The sequence below is a fragment of the Triturus cristatus genome, chromosome 7, assembly GCF_964204655.1.
Source record: "Triturus cristatus chromosome 7, aTriCri1.1, whole genome shotgun sequence".
NCBI lineage: Eukaryota > Metazoa > Chordata > Amphibia > Caudata > Salamandridae > Triturus > Triturus cristatus.
The window spans coordinates 738,413,014-738,436,050 of NC_140590.1; the positions used below are offsets into that span (position 1 = coordinate 738,413,014).

Below are 23,037 nucleotides of genomic sequence, written 5' to 3' on the forward strand. Positions count from 1 at the left end.
GGCGTGCTGTTTAGACTATTCCGCCACACTCTACTTTGTTGACCAGAACATCTTTTGGAACAAACTAAGAGGGTGGGGGCATTCTAAATACAATTTTGCAAGCAATTGTAGCATTATACACCTCCACCTGGGTTATAGTTAAGCTATCACGGAACCTTCTAATAGAAAAAAATCAAGACAAATAATCGCTTAAAACAGGGGTGCATGCTTGCGTCCCGGTTATTCAACCTTTACACTGCTGACATGGGTTCTGCTCTGAGACACACTAACCTTATCGCACCAAAAATTAAAGCCCCCAAAAGCTCTATCCTTCAATACGCAGACCATGTTGTTCTATTGGATCACTCCAGATCAGGGATTCAGAAAACATTAAACTCCCTCCATAAGTATAGCTTAGCCAACAAATTGGTTGCAAACAGCTCCAAGACTAAAGTGGTAACCTTTGCCAGGCTTCACAAGAAAATAAGCCAGGCTTGGAGCCTGAGACAGCTAAAGATCAAAAGCGCTGAATCATATAACTATTTAGGAGCTTGGCTGTCGTTAATGGGGAGAGCTAAAGTACATCTAAGGCACCTGGAGGCATAGGCGGAATCTGTAATCTTCAGAATATGCCAACTGAACAATTCTCTTGAAAGCGCCTCCACCGAGTCAATAAGACGAGTAATAGGTGCAATACTCCTACGGACTATCAATTATGGTCATGAAGCATTCCTGGGCCAATTTGTCAAAGTCATGGAAAAATATCAGCTCAAGGCCTATAAAAAGGTTTTTACATTACCGTCATATATCCGCGGGTGCCTGATCAGGCTGGAATTCGGGCTACAGGGACAATTCTGTACTGGGGGTATATTTCTGTGTTTGTATCATGGAGGAGTGTTCACACCTCTGCTTCAGCCTTACTTTAAGAGACTTTGGCTGAAACTCGGCGCAAGCGTGATACCCTTCCAAAGTGTGGTCTCTGGGCATGCCCAAATTGCAGATTTATTATTAAATTAATTATTATTAAACTACATTTTTGGGATTATTCCCCATTCAACACAGAGAACATTCATTCAGGCCCTGATACTCTCAAGAATGGACTACAGTAACGTTTGTTTTCTATCTGGGAGTTGACAAGGCCTGCATTCGTCACATACATGTTGTGCATAATTCAGCTGCTATATATTTCTTGCCCGGCTTCCGAGACACGCGCTAGCCACTCCTATCCTTCGTGAGCTGCACTGGCTACCAATTGGAAAGAGAGTGCAATTCAAAGCTCTTTGTTTCATGTTTAAAGCCAGGGCTGGACGCGGTCTTAGATACGTACAGGACCTGGTCTTCCCCTACCATTACTGCCGGAAACGGATATCAGCGAGCCAGAGCCTTTTCTTATGTGCTTAGAATCTGCCGGGCCTGTACCGGGGACGCTCATTTGCATACCTAGGTCCTAAGCTTTGGATAGCCCTACCGCAATTCCTTAGACACTGAACCTCTCCGTTGCTGTTCTGCAAACTTCTAAAAACCTGGTTATTCTAATTACTGCTTGATTTCAGCAGCATCTGTGTCTATGCCTAGCGCCAGGAAACCTGATGGGTAGCCGTGCACTCTATAAATGAAATTAACATTACATAAATTGGTGGCTATTTTCTGCGCCAACTTGTGGTGACATCTAGTGCAAAACCTGAGCAGAGTATGCTAACCCATGCACCAACTCATACGCCTGTTCAATCAAACACCAGTTCCCCATTGACACTACTACAAAAATTCTATGCCGAACGGTTAGATTTCTTAGAAAGTCTGACTTTGCATCTAAATGTTCTGCATCTCACTTTAATAAAAAGTTCCAAAAATTCCTCTCTGCAACCTCCATCATAAAATGGAAAGACTCTTATAGAAAATATCAACTTCCTCATGAAATGTTCAGTATCCAACGATGATCTGATCTAATGTAGCCATTCTATAGGTTCAAACTTTCTCTCAACCTCCGTAATGGACCTGAAGTTCCCTGCAGTTAGAAAAGCTGCTCTAAAAATTATGTTTAGTTTTCCCAAATGTCCACAAAAGGGCAGCTAGTGTCCTCACACTTGCATTTCCATTTAACTTTCATTGGTAGCCCTGCCTTTGTTAAAATACATGTGAAAATGTGTAAAATATCATTCACAATATGACATTTTGTCACTTTGAGTGCAAAGCTTATGATCTAGTTCTGGCATCTTGGATTTTGCATGTTTGGGCCCCAGCTATTAGCATTTTAGTTAATAATCTTTTGAAATTAACATAAAATAAACCTGGTCTTCTTTGAAAGAAACTGAAAGCATAAAACAAATATAGATTTCAAAATATTCGATGTGAAAATTAGAATGGCACCATTTTTGTCCCTTAAAAATTCTTAGAATGATGTGTCCACTGCACACCCACTCTCTTATCTCTGTCACTGAGGGAATCTCACTCTTGTCGACATCAGCATGTGCTAGTCCTATGCTCGTTAATTATCCTGTGACACCCCCTGTACTTGCTCGTACATGCCAGATAGGTAGTTCCCTTCATACTTTTCCCCCAAACCACTCGTTTGCTCTGCTCTCCTGCTTACCGGCACGGCGCTTTTTGTTCGGTTCGGCGATACTCTCCACGCGGCAGGCGGGGGCGTCCTGCGTGGTGAGCTCCAGGGCCACCTGAACATCAGAGCCCTTCACAAGTTTATAGACCATGGAGAGAAGGAGCTTCCGAGGTGCAGGCATCTGGAAGGAGAAGAGCCTGGAGAAACCATGAGATGGAGGGCATGGGGGAGCAGAGGAGGGGGAAAAAAACATGAATTGAGGAAGAGTTGGGAAGAGAAAAGAAAGCAGATCCAGACGAAACAGGATGGAGAAAAATAAGTCAGTACTGCAATGTACTTTCCAATATCTTCCCAAGCTCGGTACTGCCTTTTTTACTACATAATCTTAGTACTGGCTCTTGTTCTCTCAAAAATGTCCCTAGTACTGCATTTTGCGCTCGCTAATGGCCTTAGTCCAACCCACTGCCTTAAATCCCATAGCCTTACTCCTCGAACAATGTCTGCCCATGGGCTAACTCCTAACCTCCTGGATTCAAACCTACTGCCTCCGTACTACTCGGCCTTTCACCCAATGTCTTCGGTGTTGACACTTAACATTTGATACTGGGGTTTCACTACTGGCCCTGCTACCTAACCCGAAAGACCTCCAACCTATGACCCTGGTACTACCACTTCCCTCAAACCATACTGCCTCATTACTGCCCGCTGCTAATGGCCTCACTTCAGTCCCCACTGCTTAAACATTATGCACTGCCATCAAACTCCATGGCCGCAGCATTACTCCCTGTTTTATCACCCAGGGCCTAGGTACTGGCCCAGCCCTCTCACACTGCAGCACCAGTACTGATCCGGCCCTCTCAGACCATAGCACAAGTATTAGCCCCTATAATCTGAGCTCTTGACCTCAGTACTGGCCATGCACTCTAACCCCAGGACTAAAGCACTGAATCCTTCCATTTCATCACAAAGATCCAGCACTGTCCCTGCAACCCCACCTGTCACCTCATGGCCTCTGTTTTGACACCTGCTGCCTTAGGACTGGCCCTGCCCTCCGAGGTGAAACATACATACTGCCCTCTGCACTCTTACAGCTCTGCCTCACTTATAACGCCAACCCTAGCCCGCCACAACCTCTACAGTGACACCTGCTCTCTCACTGCGTTTCCTTAGTGCTATCCCTGGGATCTCTCAAACTTAAATTGATTATGCCCCTAACAGCACATCTCATGACTTTAGGACTGGCACTTGCCCTTTTGCCTTGGCACTTACATGATGCTCTGTCATATGTACCCGCAGCCAAAGTGCTGACCCTGTCCTCTAGTAAAATGGCTGTGGTTCTGACCCATGTCAGCATACACCATCACCCTTCTCTTGCCAGCGCCTCCGTGCAGGTTTATGCCATTACACCCCATAACCTCTCACCACATGCCCCAGAAGTGCCACACAACCATTTGTACTATGCATGTTGTGTACTAACCTGACAGAGACGCCCGGTGCCTCTGGGGGTATACTGCCCTCCAGACGTAAGGAGCATCCGCCATGCCAAGCATCTTCTTGGCAGCTTTGGGTCCTCAACCAGCCAGGTGCCCCCTTGTCTGCCTCCAACTCATGGCCTACAAACAGTGGCTGTGTATCTTGGGCACTCAGGTTACACCAATCTGACACATCCACCTCCTGCAAGACATAGGTGTATAGGGTATGTAAGCTCTTCACAGGAACACAAAAAGAGGACAGACCTGCATAGCAGCCACTTGGGGCACACAATTCAAGGCCACAAATCACCGGCAGCATAAGTGCAGCCACAAGAGGCCTAGTACTCAAAAGCATTACTACGACAGTCACAATGATGCAGAAAATGGTTATATGAGGTCAACTATCATGAGAATCATTCCCGTGCAAAGAGCTCTTTCTTGGCTCCCTTCATGAGCTGGCTATTCCTCCCCCCCCCCTTCTCGGGGGATTTGCCTCCCGGTCCCCTCTTCGGCCTTCCCACTCTGTGTCCTTACACCCCCCCCTTTTTAGGTCTCGGCTGCGAAGGCTGCGCTTGCGCAGTCTCGCTCCGAGATTTAATGACTTGGAGAAGAGGGGCTTGAACCCACCCCTCTTCTCCCCTGTTCTCCATTGGCTGGCCTCTTGAATGCTGGCCAGCCATTGGAGAAGAGGTCAGTCATTCAGATTAGGCCCCGTCCTTTTCGGATCGGGGGCGTGTTTTTTGCAAGAAGTCTCAATGCGGAGACAACAGCAAAACACGCCCCCGAATCCGAAAAGGACACTGCCTTTCTCCGAGGCATTTCTGCTCTGCCTCGGAGAAAGGCGGTGGTGTCTTCCGGTGCCCTCGGCTTGTTTTTCGGAGCCTGCTCAACCCCTGCAGCTTTTAAATGAGTAACGTTGACAAATGTGTGTTTAATTGATCAACCATGACTCTCCATTTCATGTAATCCATACTTCTTAGCTGGCACTTCAAGTAAATGAAAGAATGCATTTTTCACGTATAAAAAAAATAACCTTGTGATCCGACACGCAATAGTAGCGTGTTTTTATGTTTTTGCAGCTGCCCGCGGCTTATGCCTCCATCTTCTCTGCTTTGTTCACTACGGCAGTGCTGGTGGTGAATTGAGAAGAACTCTCTGTATCTCCTTCACTCAGATTTCTTTTTGTGTTTATTTGTTAGACCTGGGCATTACTCCACGTCCGTGGCATTCAGTTTGTGAAGTGTGTTTGTATAGCGGGCCGATCTTGCAGGCACCCAGCATTGGCACCGGATTCGCCAGGATAGGATTTCACGTACCAGTTTATCCTTTGGGGAAAAAAAGCGTTTAGACTATCACCCTGCAGACACAACATCGGCAGTCAGCACAGCTTCACTCTGGTGTTTAATCATTCATTCATTCAAATGAGGGGAAGATGCACAGGATACAATACGCCCCTAACCTGCGCATGCCCTGCTAAATCTGGAAGGCAGGAGTAAATCAAGTGCACGCCCGTCTCATCCCCTCAGAGGAGGAGTAAGTGCGCGCCCGTCACACCCCCTCAGAGAGGAGTAAGTGCACGTCTGCCTAACCCCCACCCCCTTGAAGAGGAGTGCATGCCCGTCTCATCCCCCCTCAGAGAGAAGTAAGGGTACGCCCGTTTTACCCCCTCAGATAGGAGTAAGTACACTCCTGGTACATTTGATTCCCTCAGCAAAGAGTAACTGCACGTCTGCCTCACCCCCTCGAAGAGGAGTAAGTGCATGTTAGTCTCATTACCCCAGACAGGAGTATGTGCAGCCTGCTGCTGCGCTCTCGTCTCGCCCTCTCAGACAGGAGTAAGTGCAGACTGCGCATGGCCGTCTCCTCCCCTCAGACAAGAGTAAGCGACTTTTGCGCATGCCTGTCTCATCCCCTCAGAGAGGAGTAAGTGCAGCCTGCACATGCCCGTCTCACTCCTCAGACAGGTGTAAGTTCTGCTTGCTGCTGCGTGTCGGCCTCATCCTCTCAGACAGGAGTAAATGCAGTCTACACACGCCCGTCTAACACCTCAGACAGGTGTAAGTGCAGCCTTCTTATGCCCTCTGTCGCCCTCAGCAGTCAGTGCGGTCTGCTCCTACGTGCCCGCCTCGTCCTCACAGACAGGAGTAAGTGCAGGCTGCTGCGGTTTGAACTCCCGCTCCATACCTCGCAGGCGGGTGGGGGTGAAGGGGCACGGGGGCGCTGCTGCGGTCGCACACGCTTGCCTCTTAGTACGTGCTTGTATTTAGGCGACCAGTGCCGGCAGACGTATGGTGACAGCGCAGTGATGGACACCCCCTGGAGATTGCAATTAAAAGGGGTCTCGGCCCTCTTCGATTTCGTTACTTCTTTCTGCGCCCATTAGCCGCACTGTGTGAATTGTAGGAGGTTGGAAGGAAACCTGCACCCGGGCCCAGACACAGTGTCTCGGCGCTCATTGATTGACGCCGGGGCTTCTCCTCCAGTCCGACAGCGAGAGAGCTATGGTCCAGTGTGGTCCACTCTGACCTGTCTCCATCCTTCCGCCATCAGTGCCGCAGAAGGTGACCTTTGGCAGCGCCCGCACCCTCCAGCACAGTGCAGTGACAGTGTGTGACCTTGGTTCAGAGTGACTGCCCGGTACTGTAAGTTGAGTCCGGGCTGCCGTCTGCAAGTTACGGGGTGTCCTAGGATATCATTTATATATGTATGGTGACGTGGGGTTGGCATCTCAGAAGTGGGTGTGATGAGACTGCTTAGTATTTCTGAGTCTCCAAGGGCTACAGTCATAGCCCACGCCAGAAGCACCCTTGGGGGTGGCCTCTGCACTTGGGACTGTGTTTGGATGTACAACCATCGGTGGCATTGAACGTCAGTCATGATCCTACACTAGCCAGAAGCCCTACAACCCAAGAACCCTTGTGTTGCCTGAATGACGTCCTACATCGTAACAACACTTGGGTTGGCATCTCGAATGGACTGAACACCACTCTGCAGTCGGGGTACCACGCGGGTGGACGGCGTCCCCCCACTTATTTTACGAGCTCGATAACGAGCAAATGGAGCCACACATTCACTCTTTGGCCTCTCTGGGGCGAGATCAGGGCTCATTCAGAACGCTGCTCACGCGCGGGCTTCTCTGATGCAAGGGGAGGTAATAAGTCTGATGGTGCAAGCCACCATTCGTGACGTCACTTCCTGACGTCACCCGTCTGCACTCCTGGTGTGCTAGAGTAAAGTCCCACACCGCAAGTATCACTCGGTTGTTTGAACAAGCATTTACAATGCAACGGTCTCGGCATTGTTAAAGTTAGAGCTATTGGCATTGCTCATGACAATGCCGTTTCTTTAAATGTTTTAAAAAAAAAACATAAACAAAAATAATGTCATGAGCAATTCCAATAGCTCTAACTTTACCAATGCCTTGTTTCTCTTTCCCCCTCCGCCCCTGCCTCTCCCCCGTCCTCCCCCCTCCCCCCCTTCTCCCCTTTCTCCTCCTCCTCGGTACAGCCCAACCCCCCCCCCCTCCCTCCCTCCAGTTGGGTGCATCGGAGCTTGGTGAGCACCTGCCGCAGCTACATCGGCGGGGGTGGGTTACCCGCGCAGCGGCACCAATGTTCTTTGTTAGTTTGGGGTTGGGGGGAGGGGTGTGGTTGTGGGGTAGGGTTGAATTGAGTATTATATCGATCTGCTCTCTGCAAGTGCAGTACATGCTACTCGGGGTACTGGTTGATTGCCTCGTTCGCTTATAATCATTGACAATGTTGGAAATGTTGTAACGCATTGATGGGGAGGCGGATCTTTGTCAGTTGCATACCAGATCTTAGATTATTTTCAGAAAAATGCACAGATGGCACATAGATACAGGATGTAAATGTAACTTTTCTTTGTCTGATGCTCAATAAAGATATGTTAAAAAAAAAAAAACTATCATGAGAATCATATTATTATATAGAAAAACTGTAGTAAGGTTTCACGCCTGGAGCTCTCTCATTATCTGGATACCAACCACATTCATATAACGTATGCAAACTCAAAGTACAGTAACAATGTAAAGTCCATAAATGTCTCACAATGCTGTACTCAAATGATTAATCACACATTCGCTGTTGGTTTCAATGCAAATTCTCTTCTTTATTTGTAAGGATTCAAATGTTTACAGCAGTGGTGGCCGGTACAGTAAGGGGGGTGACGGCTCAAGGAGGGAAAAAAATAATAATAATTCACTTACCTGATACCCGCGTCTCTCCTTCATCTCTCCCACCTGGTTTTTCTTCTGATCCTCAACCAGAAAGCATTGTGATTGGTTTGAGTGCCGCGGTTCGGTGCTTAGATGGGGAATAGGAGCTTGGGCATGTTCTCCACCCAGACTGTAATGCAGCCTGGGTTTGAATACATGGCCGGCCGGCTAAACCGTCATGCACACCTTAGAGTGCAGCAACCACTCTTTTCTTTTACACTGCTCCGCGTGCAGTGGGGCGATGCTTTTCTGCCTTAGCGGAGGAGCCGCCACTGGTTTACAACCTATGATAATCATGACATAAGGCATAGAGAACAGCCCCACAGACGGTGTAGGTGATTTGGAGAGGTGCTAGTGGTAGTTATGCAAGATACAGGGCACAAAGAAGAGGCCCAGAAGGTATGCACAGTGACTGACATAGTAGACACAAAGGCATTGGGGACAGTCACAGTGTTACAAGAGCGTACGGAGAAGGTACAAGGCACAGTCACCAACTGAAACCTACCCTTCCATAGGAGAATCTTCTTTTCCCAAATCCCAGGCAGAAGGAAGTGGTGAGAGGCAGGGAGCACAAGCTATGGGTTGGGAGATACTGTTCTAGGAGGCCCCAAAATCTGGAAAAAAAACACAATGGATAAGCAATTTAAGTAGGAACCGACACACACACACCCTGGATTTTCTCAGCTCATTCCCTTCAATTCCCTCTCTATGGCTTGCTGTTTTCTGCATCCATGCCTTACGGCCTCTATTTTATGTACATGTGCATGGAGAGCTATCTGCATAGTGCACCCCAGCTGGAGAGCAACGAAGTCCTGAACACAGGGTGTGTGCCTAGAATACAATTCAAGATTGGTTACTAGGAGGCAAGTTATACTAGGGTGGTACTTTTATCTTTTGGGGGAAGTGTAGTGTTCTTTGAAAAGTTGAGTCCTCAGTTTCTTTCTAAACTGTAGATGGGTTGAGCAGTTCTGATGTTAATTCTTATGTTGTTCCACGTCGTGGGTGCATGGTGGGAGCTGGTGTTAGTCAGCCTTCTTCAGACCATAGATGATACATGCAGTAGACTGCAGGATGCTTTTAAGGGGTGCCAATGAGGTGTCAAGGAGGTTGTAGTGTAGAACGCTGCCTCCCTCCAGATGACAAAAGACCACAGCCTGCATAGTTATCCTGAAGTTGGATTTGGGTAGAAAAAGCAAACATTTTTACTGGTAGGATACTAACTTAGTTTTCTTGATGTTTTCCTTGAAGGAGAAGCCAATGTTGAGAGGGATTCATGTGATTTTCCACTGGCTGTTAGCTCTGGGTGAAGCCATATAGTGTCATGAGGACAGCCAAGCTTGTATCGGAGATAGCTGCTTGCTGTTAACAACCCGGAGGAATTCAGTCTTGATCAAGCTGAGCTTCAGATAGGCGCTTGGCTTCGAGTTCTAGATTGACAGTGACAGGTTTTGAGTTGATTAATGCATTGAGCTAGGAAGATTGTAAATGCAGTTATGTGTCTCAAGGTGTTTGATGTAGAAATTGAATAAGATAGTCGAAAGGATGTATCCATAGACATTTTGCAGAAGATGGACCATTTCAGGTATCTTGAGGTTGCTGGTGGTTGGTGAAGGAGGAGGTGAACGATGCAGGGTTGTGTCAGAGTAAGCCATTAATTAAGCCAGGGTGTAGATAAATGCATGAGCCAAGTCTCTGAAAAAATGCAGAGAGGCAGGGGTAGTTTCTGATTAAGAAGACATTGTAGCCTATCCAAAGGGTAGTAGTCTTCATGCTACTTGGAGCCAGATTGGTCAACCTATAGAAGGTCATTCTTGTTAATTCAAAGCAAGTAATTAAATAGAGACTATTTTCTCAATGTCTTTCCCTTGAAAGGTAAATTTGTCATGAGACAATAGTAGCCAAAATCATTTAGGTCCCGGTGGGCTTTAGTAAGAGGTTGGGGTTTTGTCTTGTTTTGAGTTCATCTCAGAGGAGTCCTTGGAAGACAGAAGAGTTGACATTCTTGAATACTGCGAGTGCAGCTCCATGGAGGGACTTTTTGATGGAGGATGGCACAATGATTCAATTGTAAATGGCTTTCAGGCAGTCAAGGAGTTCAGTGTGCCAGAGGAGTTTGTCGATTGTTCAATTGCGGGTGCATTCGTGTGGGATTGGCGGTATAGCGTGTACTTGGTATTCTTAAAGTGGGTTACATTTTTTTTCTTTATTTTCTCCGAGAAGAAGTGATTGATGATCTTGTACTTAACTAATTGTGGGACAGGTGGGCCAGAGAGGCGACTGAAGCTTAGCTCAAATGCCTTGATCAGTGCTTTGTTTCTATGAGGTTACTTTGTTGATGGTACTCTTGCTTTGGCTGCAAGATGAGAGACATGCTTGTGGAAAAAAGTGTCTTGAGTAAGCCTGGGCAAAGCACTACACTACGCTCGCGTAGTTTGCGAAGTTTGCGCTACTTCGCACTACGCGAATTGCATGTAGCACAGTGCAAACATGCGTAGTGTAGCGTTACGTAGTGCAGCGGTCATTGTTTGCTTGCTCGCGGTCCTCAACGTCAAGTTGGTGACCGCGAGCAAGCAAAATGACATCCCGGCGAGACTTTGTCCTCGTTCGCGATCAGCAACATCAAGTTGGCGATCGCGAGCGTGGAAAATAAACCTCCCGGCGAGATTCTCAACGCGGGGAGGTCAGGTTTCTCGCGATGAGAAACTACCAGTCCGCGTTGAGAAAGCTGCCGCTCGAGTAAAAATCTACTCGAGCGGCAGAAAACTACAGCTCGCACTGTGCAAGATGCAGTTTTCAATGATTGCACAGTGCCTGATGCTTGTCCGCACTGTGCAATCATTGAAAACGGCATCTTGCACAGTGCGAACAGGGTACTAAGCAGTTCGCGAAGTACTACGCATAGCTCGCGTAGTGCGAAGTGCACTTTGCGTAGCTACGCATAGCGCTACTTCGCGAACTACGCCCAGGGTTAGTCTTGAGTTTGGTGAAGTCATTAGTGGCCTTATTCCAATTCTTCCTATCGTCATATGGAACACTTGTTTATTGAGCGTTCTTTGAAAAAGGTGCTACGGGATTGTGTTTCATGAGGTTTTTGAGGGTAGTCAAAAAGGAAGTTGTCGGGAAGTATGTTGGCTTAAGACTTGGGCTAGTCAGAGTTGGAAGGGTTGGGCTGATGAGTTCTTCTAGATTGCTCCCTGGGCAGTCCTTGCAGGAGCTATATGTTTTCTTTCTCCTTTCTGGTTGGCCTTGGTGCACTGGAGTGGCGTGAAGGATGGAGAAGAGGATGACCAAGTAGTCAGTCCATTTGTTTTGGGGTCTTACAGCAAATTTATGGTGAGGCTGTCACAATGAGGTTGAGGGTGTGAACTTTACAGTGAGTGGGTTCAGAGATGGGTTACTTAATTTCCAGTGTATTGAGGAGTGTGTAAAGGGATTCTTTTGTTGTCAAAAGTCAAAGTAAGATTTTCCCGATATTTCCGGACACACATGTCCCCCACAGGTACAGAGCCTGAGACACACCCCTTCATTCAGGCAGTAAACGAAAGGGGCGCTGGGAGGGGGAGGCATTTAGTCAAATGGCTATACAAAAGACTGCGTGCACACCTACACACCTCCCTAACACCTCTTCACACAAACTGGGAAGTGGACCTCGTCGAGCCCTAAATGATAAGGAATGGTGCTTTTTAGCAGAATACCAAACCATGATCCCCCATAAATCCCAATTCAAATGAATTCAATTTTCAATATTGCACAGTACCTATTTGATACCACAAAAATTACACACAATATTCCACATAGTACCACCAGCTGCCCAAGGTGTCATGCCAACTAGGCAGAATTACTACACATGATCCAGGCATGCCTACTGGAACGAAGTCTACCACTCCTTAACAGAACTAGCAGGACATCCCCGCCCCCCCCCACACACACAATCTGCTCAGCTCCCGGAATACCATGAAGCATTGCCTTTTGGGCTTACACCCTCACTCTAAACGTATTAAAACCTTGTAACGTTTTGTTGACTTGTCCTCCTATTAGCCAAGCGACAAATCACTAGATGCTGGAAGTCTCCTCATGCCCAATATAGGCCAGTTGGCGGGAGGAGGTTTTACACTGGGGCACGCCAGAGGAGGCACATGCATTGCGAAGAGAAGAATACCGTGGTCTGTGGAGATCGAATGACTTAATGGAGGTGCTTTATTTGGTGAGCAGTACATCAAGGGTGTGTGAGAACACAACATTGAGAGGTTTCTGTGATGAGGAGTATGTCCAGGTTGTTTGGTGTAATGAAGTCTGAGTTGTCACAGGCATGGAGCGCTGAGGAATGTGCACTGATGAGAATGAGGTGAGTAGTTGTTGTGTTGGTGGTGGTCTGTATATTGATGAGTTGTATGTAGATGAGGTTCTGAGTGTTTGCCATGCAAATGCAATATGGTCATGTGCTTGTTGTCCCTTAATTGGGTCCCTTCAACTTGCTCCACAGGCTTCTTCCGTTCATCTCACACTCATTAGCGTGCTCCTTTATGTAGTCTCTTCAGCTCTTTCTCTCAAGTGCACCCCGGCATGTTCTCATCAATCCATTCTCTTTGGCTCACTCTACTCCCACTATTCAAGTCTCACTAACGCTGATTAACTCTCTTCAGCTACTCCTCGTTTATTTATTTAATCATTTATTTACATTGTTTACGTTGGCGATATTTCACCGGATGGTATTAGAGCACTGCACGTGTAACATTAACTGTGCATACATGATAAGCTTACAAAAACTCTGAATCACGACCTCCAGCTTTTGCTCTCTGGCCCTTTTGTTCAACGTCTTCCTCTTGGCCTCTTTTCGGCCTGGCTGAAACTTCTTCACGTCCCCTCATTTCTAAACTCCTACTTCTGCTTTCTTTCACAGGCTTCTTCTTCCCCTTGGGGTGTTTTGTGCGGCTTACCACCTTTGACCAGCTCACTTCACTGCTCGTTTGAACTATTTCCCTCTAAACTAATATTTTCATCTGACCCTCCCTAGTGTTTCTTTTCAGCTCATCGTATCGCCCCCTGCCCTTGCCCTGCTCTTTTCAACTTGCTCTTCCTGTTTCTTTGGTGCATCATCGTCAGGTCACTCTCTCAGATACGATTTCCTCATGTCACTCTCATACCTCTGTTCTGCTCTCTCTTGAGTTTACTTTTCTCATCGCCCATTCATTCAGGCCTCTGCTCTCCGGTTCACACTCTCTGGCTCGCTCATTTCAGTTTAAGCAAACTGACCCACTCTGTTAAGCTTAGTCTGCTGGGCCTTCTGTATACAGAGGACTCTCCCAGGACTGCTCGCTTCACTGCTTAAAATGGCCAGAGCTCTCCAACTTGCTCTCTTGCTCTACCTGATCAGGCAGTTGTTTCTGGCCTACTTCCTTCGGATCTGTATCACACGCTACCCATTGCGCACAATCCTGATCATTGAGACATGCACCCTTCAGCCCGCCATCTCCCCGTCTCTCTAGTTCTCTGTCCCTGGTTCCCTTCTTTTCAGGTAATTCTCCCTGTCCCCTTGCCAGTCATTCAGCATACTCAAAATCCCATTCAGATCATCACTATTCAACTCACTCTCATTGGCCTAGTCTAGTCAGTTTCTCCACATATATGCTTTTTTCAAGGAAATCAGAAGTAGCCCACCCCCGTCCAACACAAAAAAAACTCTAAATGGCTCCAGATGCTATTCCATGGCTTGCTCAGTTTGGCCTGTTCTCTAAAACCTCAGTCCAATATCTCTGACCGATTATCTTCAGCTCCACAACATGCTCTCCCGAGTTTACTGTATGATACACTCATATCATGCCCCTAACCCACACCTACTGTTTAGTTTACTTTCTTCATCTTGCTATCCCCCTGAATCGCGATTTCCAGCTTACCTCACTTTCATTTGCTTGCATTTGATTTACTTACCTTACCCTCTTCCTTTCCCCCTTCTCATCCAACCAGATGCCTCTCTTCGGCATGTTCCTCCTGGCCCATGCAGTCCCTGCCCACTCCCTTATCCCCTCCATCCACCTCACCGCCATGGTACTGGTGCTCACTTGTTCTGATTCTGCAAGAAGTTCTCTTTTCCCAGACATTCATACACCCAGGCTGGAGCAAACATGGCCACTGACATGTTGTACTTTCTGATCAGCTGCAGAGCCTGCAGAGACAAAAGGAGAGGGGTTAGGGGTCGCTCAGTGATGAGAAAAGTGTCTGACCTGAGTAAGAACAGTTGCACATCCAAAGGTTGCTGAGGGGGGCCAGGGTGCCACAGCAGACACACAAAGACCTCACCTCATGCTGCAAAAAATAAATGTTAATTGTACTGATTACCAACTGATTTCCCCTACCAGTAAATATATTGCTTTAGGTCTATTTCGATGACCAAGTGAAATATTTCTTCATGATATGATGCCTCTTAATGTAACTATAAATTAATTTTTCCATAAGAAACATGGGAAGCATTGTATCTACCTGCCTTGTGTTTGGATTTTGAGTTCTACAGTACTATCATGTCATAGTTTGGGCTTGTGGCTTTGTTAACCAGGGCACAATAGCTGTGACTTTTTTATTGCCAACTCTTTGTTACCAGGCAAAGCAAATATACCATCACGGAGGGGAACTGGCCTTCCAGGTACCTTATTGGTTTCGTAGCGGCCTCCCACGACCTCGCCACGGGCAAATACATCTACCCCAACGTACACGTCAGCCAAGCGATTCTCTGCTTCTGACAGCATGTTCTCCAGGTTCTCTTCCTTCCAGTTGTAGTTGGTGAAGATACCATCACAAGAGTCAAAGAAGATTCTGTGGGAACCGGAAAGAGAGAGGACATGTCAAGAGCCAAGCATGAGAAGGAAAGTTGATTTCCCTCTTCCTCCCAATTTCCCGCCCTCCACTCTGAATCAATCATTTTTATTTTGCATAAAATCTATAAAACGTAAGTCACATTTGAAAATGTTCTCTAAAGGTACAGCATAAAATTATGTAAAATCATCACAAATCATGATGAAACATAGACAAGTTGCTTTTTCTTTTCTATTACAAAAACAAATATGTTTTGCTGATCGACTTTAACTAAACCCAAGTGTTCACAGCAAGGAAAGAACAGTTTTATTCTGTAAATCTATAGAGCATATTAGTCGTCAACGGCATTGTACCATTCAAAGTGCAACATTCGAGCCCACTACTTATGATGGCTAACCATCCTTAATTTTCACGGGTTGTCCGTATTTTCGTCCCAATGTACATTGACCGTGATTAATAGTTTAACGGATGGCCTTTGGACATCATTTTAGCGTTTCCAGGGAAGGGGGGTATCATCCAGGATAAAGTCTTTAAAGCCCTCCACCACAATATCCCACATCTGTGCAATAAAATATGTTCTCAGACCAGCTCATTCTTTTCTGTTCTCAGATTGAAACCAGGGGAGCGAGACCTTGGTCCAACTTTTGATAGCCGGAGGAATTGAATCCTTCCAGGGCAGTAATATTGAGTTTTGCTAGAAGAAGAGCCAGGTTGAGGAACTAGGTGGAGGGTTTCTCAAACTTAGGACGAGGGAATTCACCCAATAGGCCCACGTCTGGGGAGTTCGTTAGTACACAGCCGATTGTGATAGACAGTACATCGAGAGCGCTCTGCCAGTATGAAAGGAGTGTGGGGGGCAAGACTAAAGCATAGGAAGTCAATCTAATTGTATACAGCAAGGACATTTCTTGGACACTTTATAGGTAAACACAGTATCATGCAGGGAGCCGCCAGAAAGACAGCGAGCCCCCCATTGGAGCTGTGCAGCTAAATAATATTGTTCTAAGTCCAGAAGGGCTAATCCACCCACAGTCCCAGGTAACTTTAGAGTGGAAAGAGCTAATCAGTGGCTCCCTGGTATATTTTGTTAATTCAGGCAAGTGTAAAGTAGGCTCAGTTCAGAATATTAAATTGAATATACTTAAAAAGGGAGCCGCAGGATACTTTACGTTGTTGTTCCAATATTTTAGCCCAGTTCGAATGGTGCAGAGGTTTGACCAGGTCAGTCTCCCAGTTAGTACGGAGAGAAGCCTTGGAGTGGTCCCTATCTTGCAGGAACGCATTGTATACACATCTTAGCAGTTTGCCGCCAGCCCCTATGGTGTAGAGCATCTGGTACACCTCATGTGAGGTTGGTGCTGGGTGGCGGCCAAGAATATAAAATATTAATCCCTCAGTATCGAAAGGTAACTGATTCCCAGTTCAATCTCGGGTCTAATTATATATAATGGGGAAAACACTACCATATGTTAAAGAAATACTTCTTACATTTTAAAATCTTTGCCATGTTCTCACATTTTGCTTGTGCAATTTAAATCCCAAATATTTTGAATATTCTACATGTACTTTGGAACTGAGGGATGAGCTAGATCACTGGCTCGGCCTTGGTTTGACTGCAGAACCATTTTAATACATAGATCGAGTAGGCAACTGCCCAGGGCACAACCATCCAAAGGGTCTGGCCCATGCTCACTCTTCACAAGCACAACCATCAGACCAATGCTCCAGCAGAATTTGCCTGGGTGGCTGCTGCTTGTATAACCACTTGACAGTGCCTCTTCAGTTTTTCTCTTCTCTGCTGAGACAACTCCCAGGGTACGCAATACTTTCCCATATTCATGGCGGACCCATGTTGTCTGATTTCAGTAATTGTCCCACCTTGTTCTTCTCTTCCTTATTTGTCCGTTTCTTGGCAACAATCCTTTGAATCAGTTGCTGTGGATCTCCCATCTGATCTCAATTTCATCCTGCCCTTTAATTCTTTTTGATTGGTATACCGGGCTTCCAGTTCAGAAAAAAAATGTAGGGTCCAGGACACACACACTAGTGCTGTGAGACCACAGACGAGTTGTACGTACCTCACATCAGTGGCGTCTGGTGACATTTGAAAGAGGTGAGGGCGTAAATGTTTGGTACGGCTTGTATGTAGTGAGCGACACTGGCAAGCTTACTTGACAAACGTGGGGTCCAGGCTGGATCCTCCACCAGAGAAAAAAATTGAAAAAAGATTGGCAAATGGTGCATTTTAAAGCAAATACATTTAGTGATAAAGCATGGCTTATAAAGCAGTGGGAACATATTGTTTTGAAATATTAAACACATAAAATATGCCCTATCTATATCTTACTGCATTAATAGGTTCAACAGTTATTGTAATGTGCAAATTGTACAATGCAATAACTTCAGCCTTTTAAAGTGTGTCCTTGCCCAGTGTCTTGCACTGCATGCAGCATCAACTTTAGAATAAAATGTTCTAACCAGGCTTTGGGAAGGACCCACAGCTGCTCCTTGCAATCAGTTATATAGAAATATGTGAAGACAGGTCTTTAAGTCGGATGAAAAATGTGGGGATCCTCTAAAAGGGAACACGTAAAATAAATTTCTGTGATTCCCATGGTGTGCTACTTGACCAATATTTTGGTTTCTCTCTGAGATGTAATTGCATCGTGACATATAACACAACATTAGACCTACACCTAAACTCTGTCAGTATAATTGGCTTTGTCAATGGATGTTAGCTGTTTACCATAAATGAGTAACAACAAGGATTTGTTATAAATAATTAACCTTCAAAATGTTTCAACTATGAAATTTCAATAGTATTGAGGCTTGTGGAAGGAGTTTTGGCCTTCAGTTATTTGCGCTTTATGTTAGGCTTCCTTGAATGCACTTCCCTCCAAACATACACTGCACTGACTCGCATTTAAGATATTTACTTTTGCCCTGTAAATATTTTGTCTTCCGTGCACCCCCTTCAAACACATTTCCACAAAATTGCATTACAACTGGAATACATGACTATTGTTCTGTGTATTCTGCAGAGAGGCCAACCCACTGACAGGTACTTTAGTAAGTTGACAAGAGCGAGTGAGGAAAACTTAACGCTAGACCACTTCTCTGTGAGATTTCTCAAGGTGGGCGCTTGCAGAAGGTCGCTACCGCTCGCGTTGAGAAACCTTATGTTCGCATTGAGGAAGCTGCCGTTCGAGTAGAACTTCTACTCAAGAGACAGAAAGAAGCAGCCCCCGCTTGCACTGTGTGAGATGCAGTTCGAGCTCATTTTACAACACGGGCCAAACTCCGGTACTAAAAATCAGTGCGAATGGCAGGAGGTAACCCACTCGCGGAACTCCGTGTAGCTTGGAGGAGTTTTTTTGTCACTTCCGCTGCACAGAACTCCACAAACTTCACCAGGGCTTAACTAATATATTTGATAGATTATTTGGCTTCATTTTCATATAGTTTTCTATAGACCTCGAGCTGAGCTCAGCTACATTTCCCTAAACTGGTTACTCATCTGGAACGGCTTTGGGCCCAAACAACACCTGCTTTCCTGATGATGAGCCACACCTCCAACAGCAAGTAACAAAAGATCGATCTACAAGTGACAAACCACATACACACGTGGAATGGGCTGATAACGCACAGCAACCCTTTTAACGAGTAACATACATATGCTACATTTGTTTGCAGAGCAATGTAATTGCTGTTGCTTTTATTTACGGCTATTGCATCCATTATGCAACCTTGATACAGAGTTCAGGAAACAGGATAGGTGAGTGACTATACACTCCTGGTAAACCTCTTGCGGGTGGGCCCCATTCCGTCAGTGTTGTGTACAAGGCCTCATGTCTCAGCACCTCCTTATAAGCAGAACATCAACAATGTCTACCCCGGCTTTGACCAAAAAAGCTAAAAGCGACAAGGGCACTAGCCCTAGAACGGCCCCACAGGCCCCAGGCAGAATCCAGGGCTCAAAGTACTGTCAAGTTTCTATGACCTCAGAAGCTCTGTAGATGCGGGATGACCAGAAAATAAACATCGACTACTAAACATAAGGAACGATTACACTTTTCACGATAATCAAGTAAGACACAGCACCTGCAGTTAGTACCATGTTAAAGGAAACATTTCATGCTTTAACACCCTTACATGTAATATATCTGCTAAAAGCAGATAATGTACTGAATGGAATATGCTACTTACCAGTATGCATCTGTTCTTGGCATGTAGAGCTGCAGATCTACACACTTTTGCATAGATCGCCATCTGGTTTTGGGCCCGGATGTTTGCAGTTTGTTTTTCCTCTTGGCAAGTCTTTGGAAGTCACGAGGTCGGTGACTCCTCCCTTGGATCGTATTGCGCATGGGCTTCGGCTCCATCCTCAGATTGTTTTTCGCCAACAGGGAAAGATGGAGCCTAGTAATAACAGTGAAGAAACCCATGTGTGTTGTATCTAAATAAGATAGACTGGAACAGATACAGGTAGCCGGGGAGGCGGGTGGGCGTGTGTAGATCTGCAGCTCTACATGCCAAGAACAGATGCATACTGGTAAGTAGCATATTCCGTCGAGGCATATGAGCTGCAGATTACACACTTTTGCATAGACTATATAGCAGTTCCCAACCCTAGCGGCGACCACCAGTATCTGTTGCAGTGGTTTGAAATGGTGTTTTTAGTACAGCCTGGCCCACACTAGCTTGTTGCTTGGTTTGCACATCTACACAGTAATGTTTAGTGAAAGTGTGCGGTGTGTCATCTAATGGGATGTTCCCTAGAAAAGCCATAGAAGCCCCTATCTTTTGTGTAGAGTGGGCTTTAGGGGGAACAGATAGCGTTCGTTTTGCTTTGTGGTAGCAAATCTGTATGCATTTTACAATCCACCTAGCTATCCCTAATATTGAGATGGGGTTGCCCTTGTGTGGTGGAGAGAAAGAGACACACAGTTGTTTGGTCTTTTGAAAGGTTGTGTTCTCTGGATATAGTAAAGTAAGGCCCGTTTAACATCTAGCGTGTGTAGAGCCCTTTCTGCAACAGTTTGAGGTTGCGAGAAAAATATTGGTAATTTCATCGATTGGTTTAGATCAGGGGTCTCCAACCGGTCGATCGCGAGCTACCTGTAGTTCTCTCACACCCTGTTAGTAGCTCGCAGCCCAACTTCAACTTTTGTACCCTATCGTCATCGTTTTGTTTGGTTTTGAGGCCTCTTGTCTATGCTTCTCTGCCTCCATACGAACCAGCCGCTCACACTGTCTATTTGAGCCTATCCGGGGCGGGGCGGACGTTGGGCCAGCATGAGATGCCTTAGCCTGTCCACGGAGAACCATGAAGCCTGCCTTCTGCTGCCCGGAATCGCGCTATGACAGCCGTGCCACGTGCCAAACAACTTGTTAGTGTAAACTCTAACCGTCTAACGCATATTAGTGATATATGCACATCCCCGCAAGGACTGGACAATACCACGCATGTGTGTGGCACGTGGCAGGGCTAAGCTGAGTAAATAAAAGTCTCCCGGTAAAGTCATTTCTTCGTCCGCCGCCTGCAAGTGGCAGGCTGAGGTCTTTTTCTTTCGCCTGGGATGAATCCGACAGACTCTCTACCCACTGGAGAGCACTGGGCCAGCAACCCCCCCTTTGCTTGCAAAAAAGTCATTTGTTGGCACCCACGTGCGCTGTGCAAACTCTATGTTGCCTTCTCCAGCAGTGGCTCTGATCGTCCTGAAGCAAGAAAGCGCAGAGGAGAGGCAGGGAACACGCTCCACAAGACTACCCCAAACAACAGGCTGAAGGAACCTGACCCCTGGCTTTTACTGGACACGAATGCTGAAGTCCTATCCTGGGCGGCTAAATACTTCTTTTTGGTAATTTAAAGTTCCAAGGCAAACCCTTCTCCCCTGAAACTGAAAGCCCCGGCACAGAACTATATGGGAGCAGCCGCCAAAGTAATCATGAAGCCGTACAGGTAGGAAGTGCGCTCGTCACTTTACTCCTCCTGTTATCACTGTGCTTATAAAACACATGCTCAAACACACAGCTTTAATAATAAACTTTTATAAAACCGCGAGCTTCGTTACGAGGTGCACGGACATTTGGAAAGACACATTTCCCTTTCACAAACGTGTTTCTTCATTAACATATTTAAAAGTCAAATATTCTGGAAACAACATATTTTTCCTTCAATCATTTCTCTTGCTGATATCGCTTTACATTAAAATAAGACACCACATATGTTCGGTAAACACTATGTGAAGAATATACTTTTTAAAGAGTAAGGGATATGAAGAGTAAGGGAGCAGTGAACAGAATAATCCTGATAATCTCGAGTTTAAAAGTGCAAACCTTTTTGTAATTGTTTGTGTTTCAATTCTCCCCACAATTAAAAGAACACTAATATTTTTTGGAAAAATGGGTAATTTCTGACATTCCAAACTCAACGTGTCAGACATAATACTTTGAAATGTCACACAAAGCCTATAAATATCCCCCATAAACAAACTGGAACCTTGGCAGCTATGGCTATGATCCTGCGTGATTTTGCGGCTGGAGCCACAGCCTTGAATGCACAATTGGCTCTACGTCCCACAGCACAGGAGATGCAGCGCTTGCCACCTTAGCACAACCAGACAGTCATCAGGATTGTGGTCAAGAGGATTGTTTTTAAAGATGTCTGTCATGTCGTTATTCAAGGCATCTAAAACGATAACAGTGCTTTATTTTTAAAAAAATTTTTAATCCATTTGAAACACTGTTTTAATTTATTAAATAAATTAAAGCAGAGCTGCACAGGCATCTTTTACTTTTAAATAATGTACCTTGCACATTGTTCCTGGCCACAAACCGAAACCAATAACATAATTTTGCATGTTTTTTCATTACATTTTAATAAAATAATGCGAGAATTGTAACATTAAGTTTCTGGCTCCGGATGGTGCCCAGAGAAAACTTCCAAGAGGTGCTTTATTTGAAAAATAAATATCTGTAAAACTATGCTTTTCATTTTCTGATATCATGGTAGAAAGTTCAAATGAAGTGTTAATTTTATGGTACAATGTACATAAGGCTTAACATGTCACTTTAAAGTGATTCCATTTTAAAAAAGTACCTCACTCTTGCATTGGCCATATTTTTCCGTTGTAAATGAGGCCAATAAATTTACAGGAAGAGCTGAGCATAGGACAAGCTTAGGTCTGTTGTCCCTTCCTTGCATGAGCAAAGATATGAAAATAATGTAAATAGTGGCACAAAAGTCATTCAAAATATGATGAATGTGTTGGAAAATCACAATGTTTATTTCTCCTACAGCATTTCATATGAACAACATATTATCTCACTACATTGAGAGGCATTTTTAGAAGTAATAGCTTTTGATCATGAAACAGTCATGGTCTCCCACCATTCCTGACGACAAAGCTATAGTAATGAACTAAGTGGCAAGCCATGTGCACCATCCATGTGGAATAGGTTATTACGTGGAACAAATGTATAGTCTTTTAGGAGAAAATTTTGTACCATGCACACCCTAAACTCAGGCATTTCAAAGTCTCGTTGTGTGAAAATGTAGACTAGAGAAAGGAGGGAAGATAAATAAAATAATTGTATTGCAGCGTTTAAATCGTGCTTACAACCCTTATGTGGTGCACTGAAGCACTTACATGGTCAGCAAGCTAATCCTGAGTGGTTGGAAAGGTGTTGTTTTTATTTTGTGTTCTTATGTGGGAAGTCTTTCCATGTTGTGCGTGATCACCACCAATGTGCAATTAAAGAGTTATGGAACATAGTAGTATGGCGGATGAAAAGGTGTGAGACACAGATGTGCAGTTTATGGTTTTTAGTATGCTGACCAGTTTGAACAGCACTGCAAGTCTGTATGATTTGTTATGATAGTAGCATTCTTAGCTGGTAACTACAGAGGTCAGGAGCACGCAATTTGTTGAAGAGGGAAGCCAGTACTAATACCAGGCTCTCTGGCTTCGTATTATGCATTG

The 23,037-nt window shown here is 45.5% G+C and overlaps 1 protein-coding gene across 1 annotated transcript in view; it reads right to left on the minus strand.

Moving 5' to 3' along the window:
- The window catches only part of ENGASE (endo-beta-N-acetylglucosaminidase), a 244,404-nt gene that overhangs the window by 54,563 nt on the left and 166,804 nt on the right, over positions 1-23,037 (minus strand). The window contains exons 7-11 of the mRNA XM_085617454.1: positions 14,887-15,052; positions 14,305-14,408; positions 8,751-8,859; positions 4,014-4,210; positions 2,570-2,733 (exon numbers count right to left, since the gene is read on the minus strand). Of these exons, the coding sequence (XP_085473580.1) occupies positions 2,570-2,733; positions 4,014-4,210; positions 8,751-8,859; positions 14,305-14,408; positions 14,887-15,052 (740 nt within the window). The remainder of the gene's footprint in view (positions 1-2,569; positions 2,734-4,013; positions 4,211-8,750; positions 8,860-14,304; positions 14,409-14,886; positions 15,053-23,037) is intronic.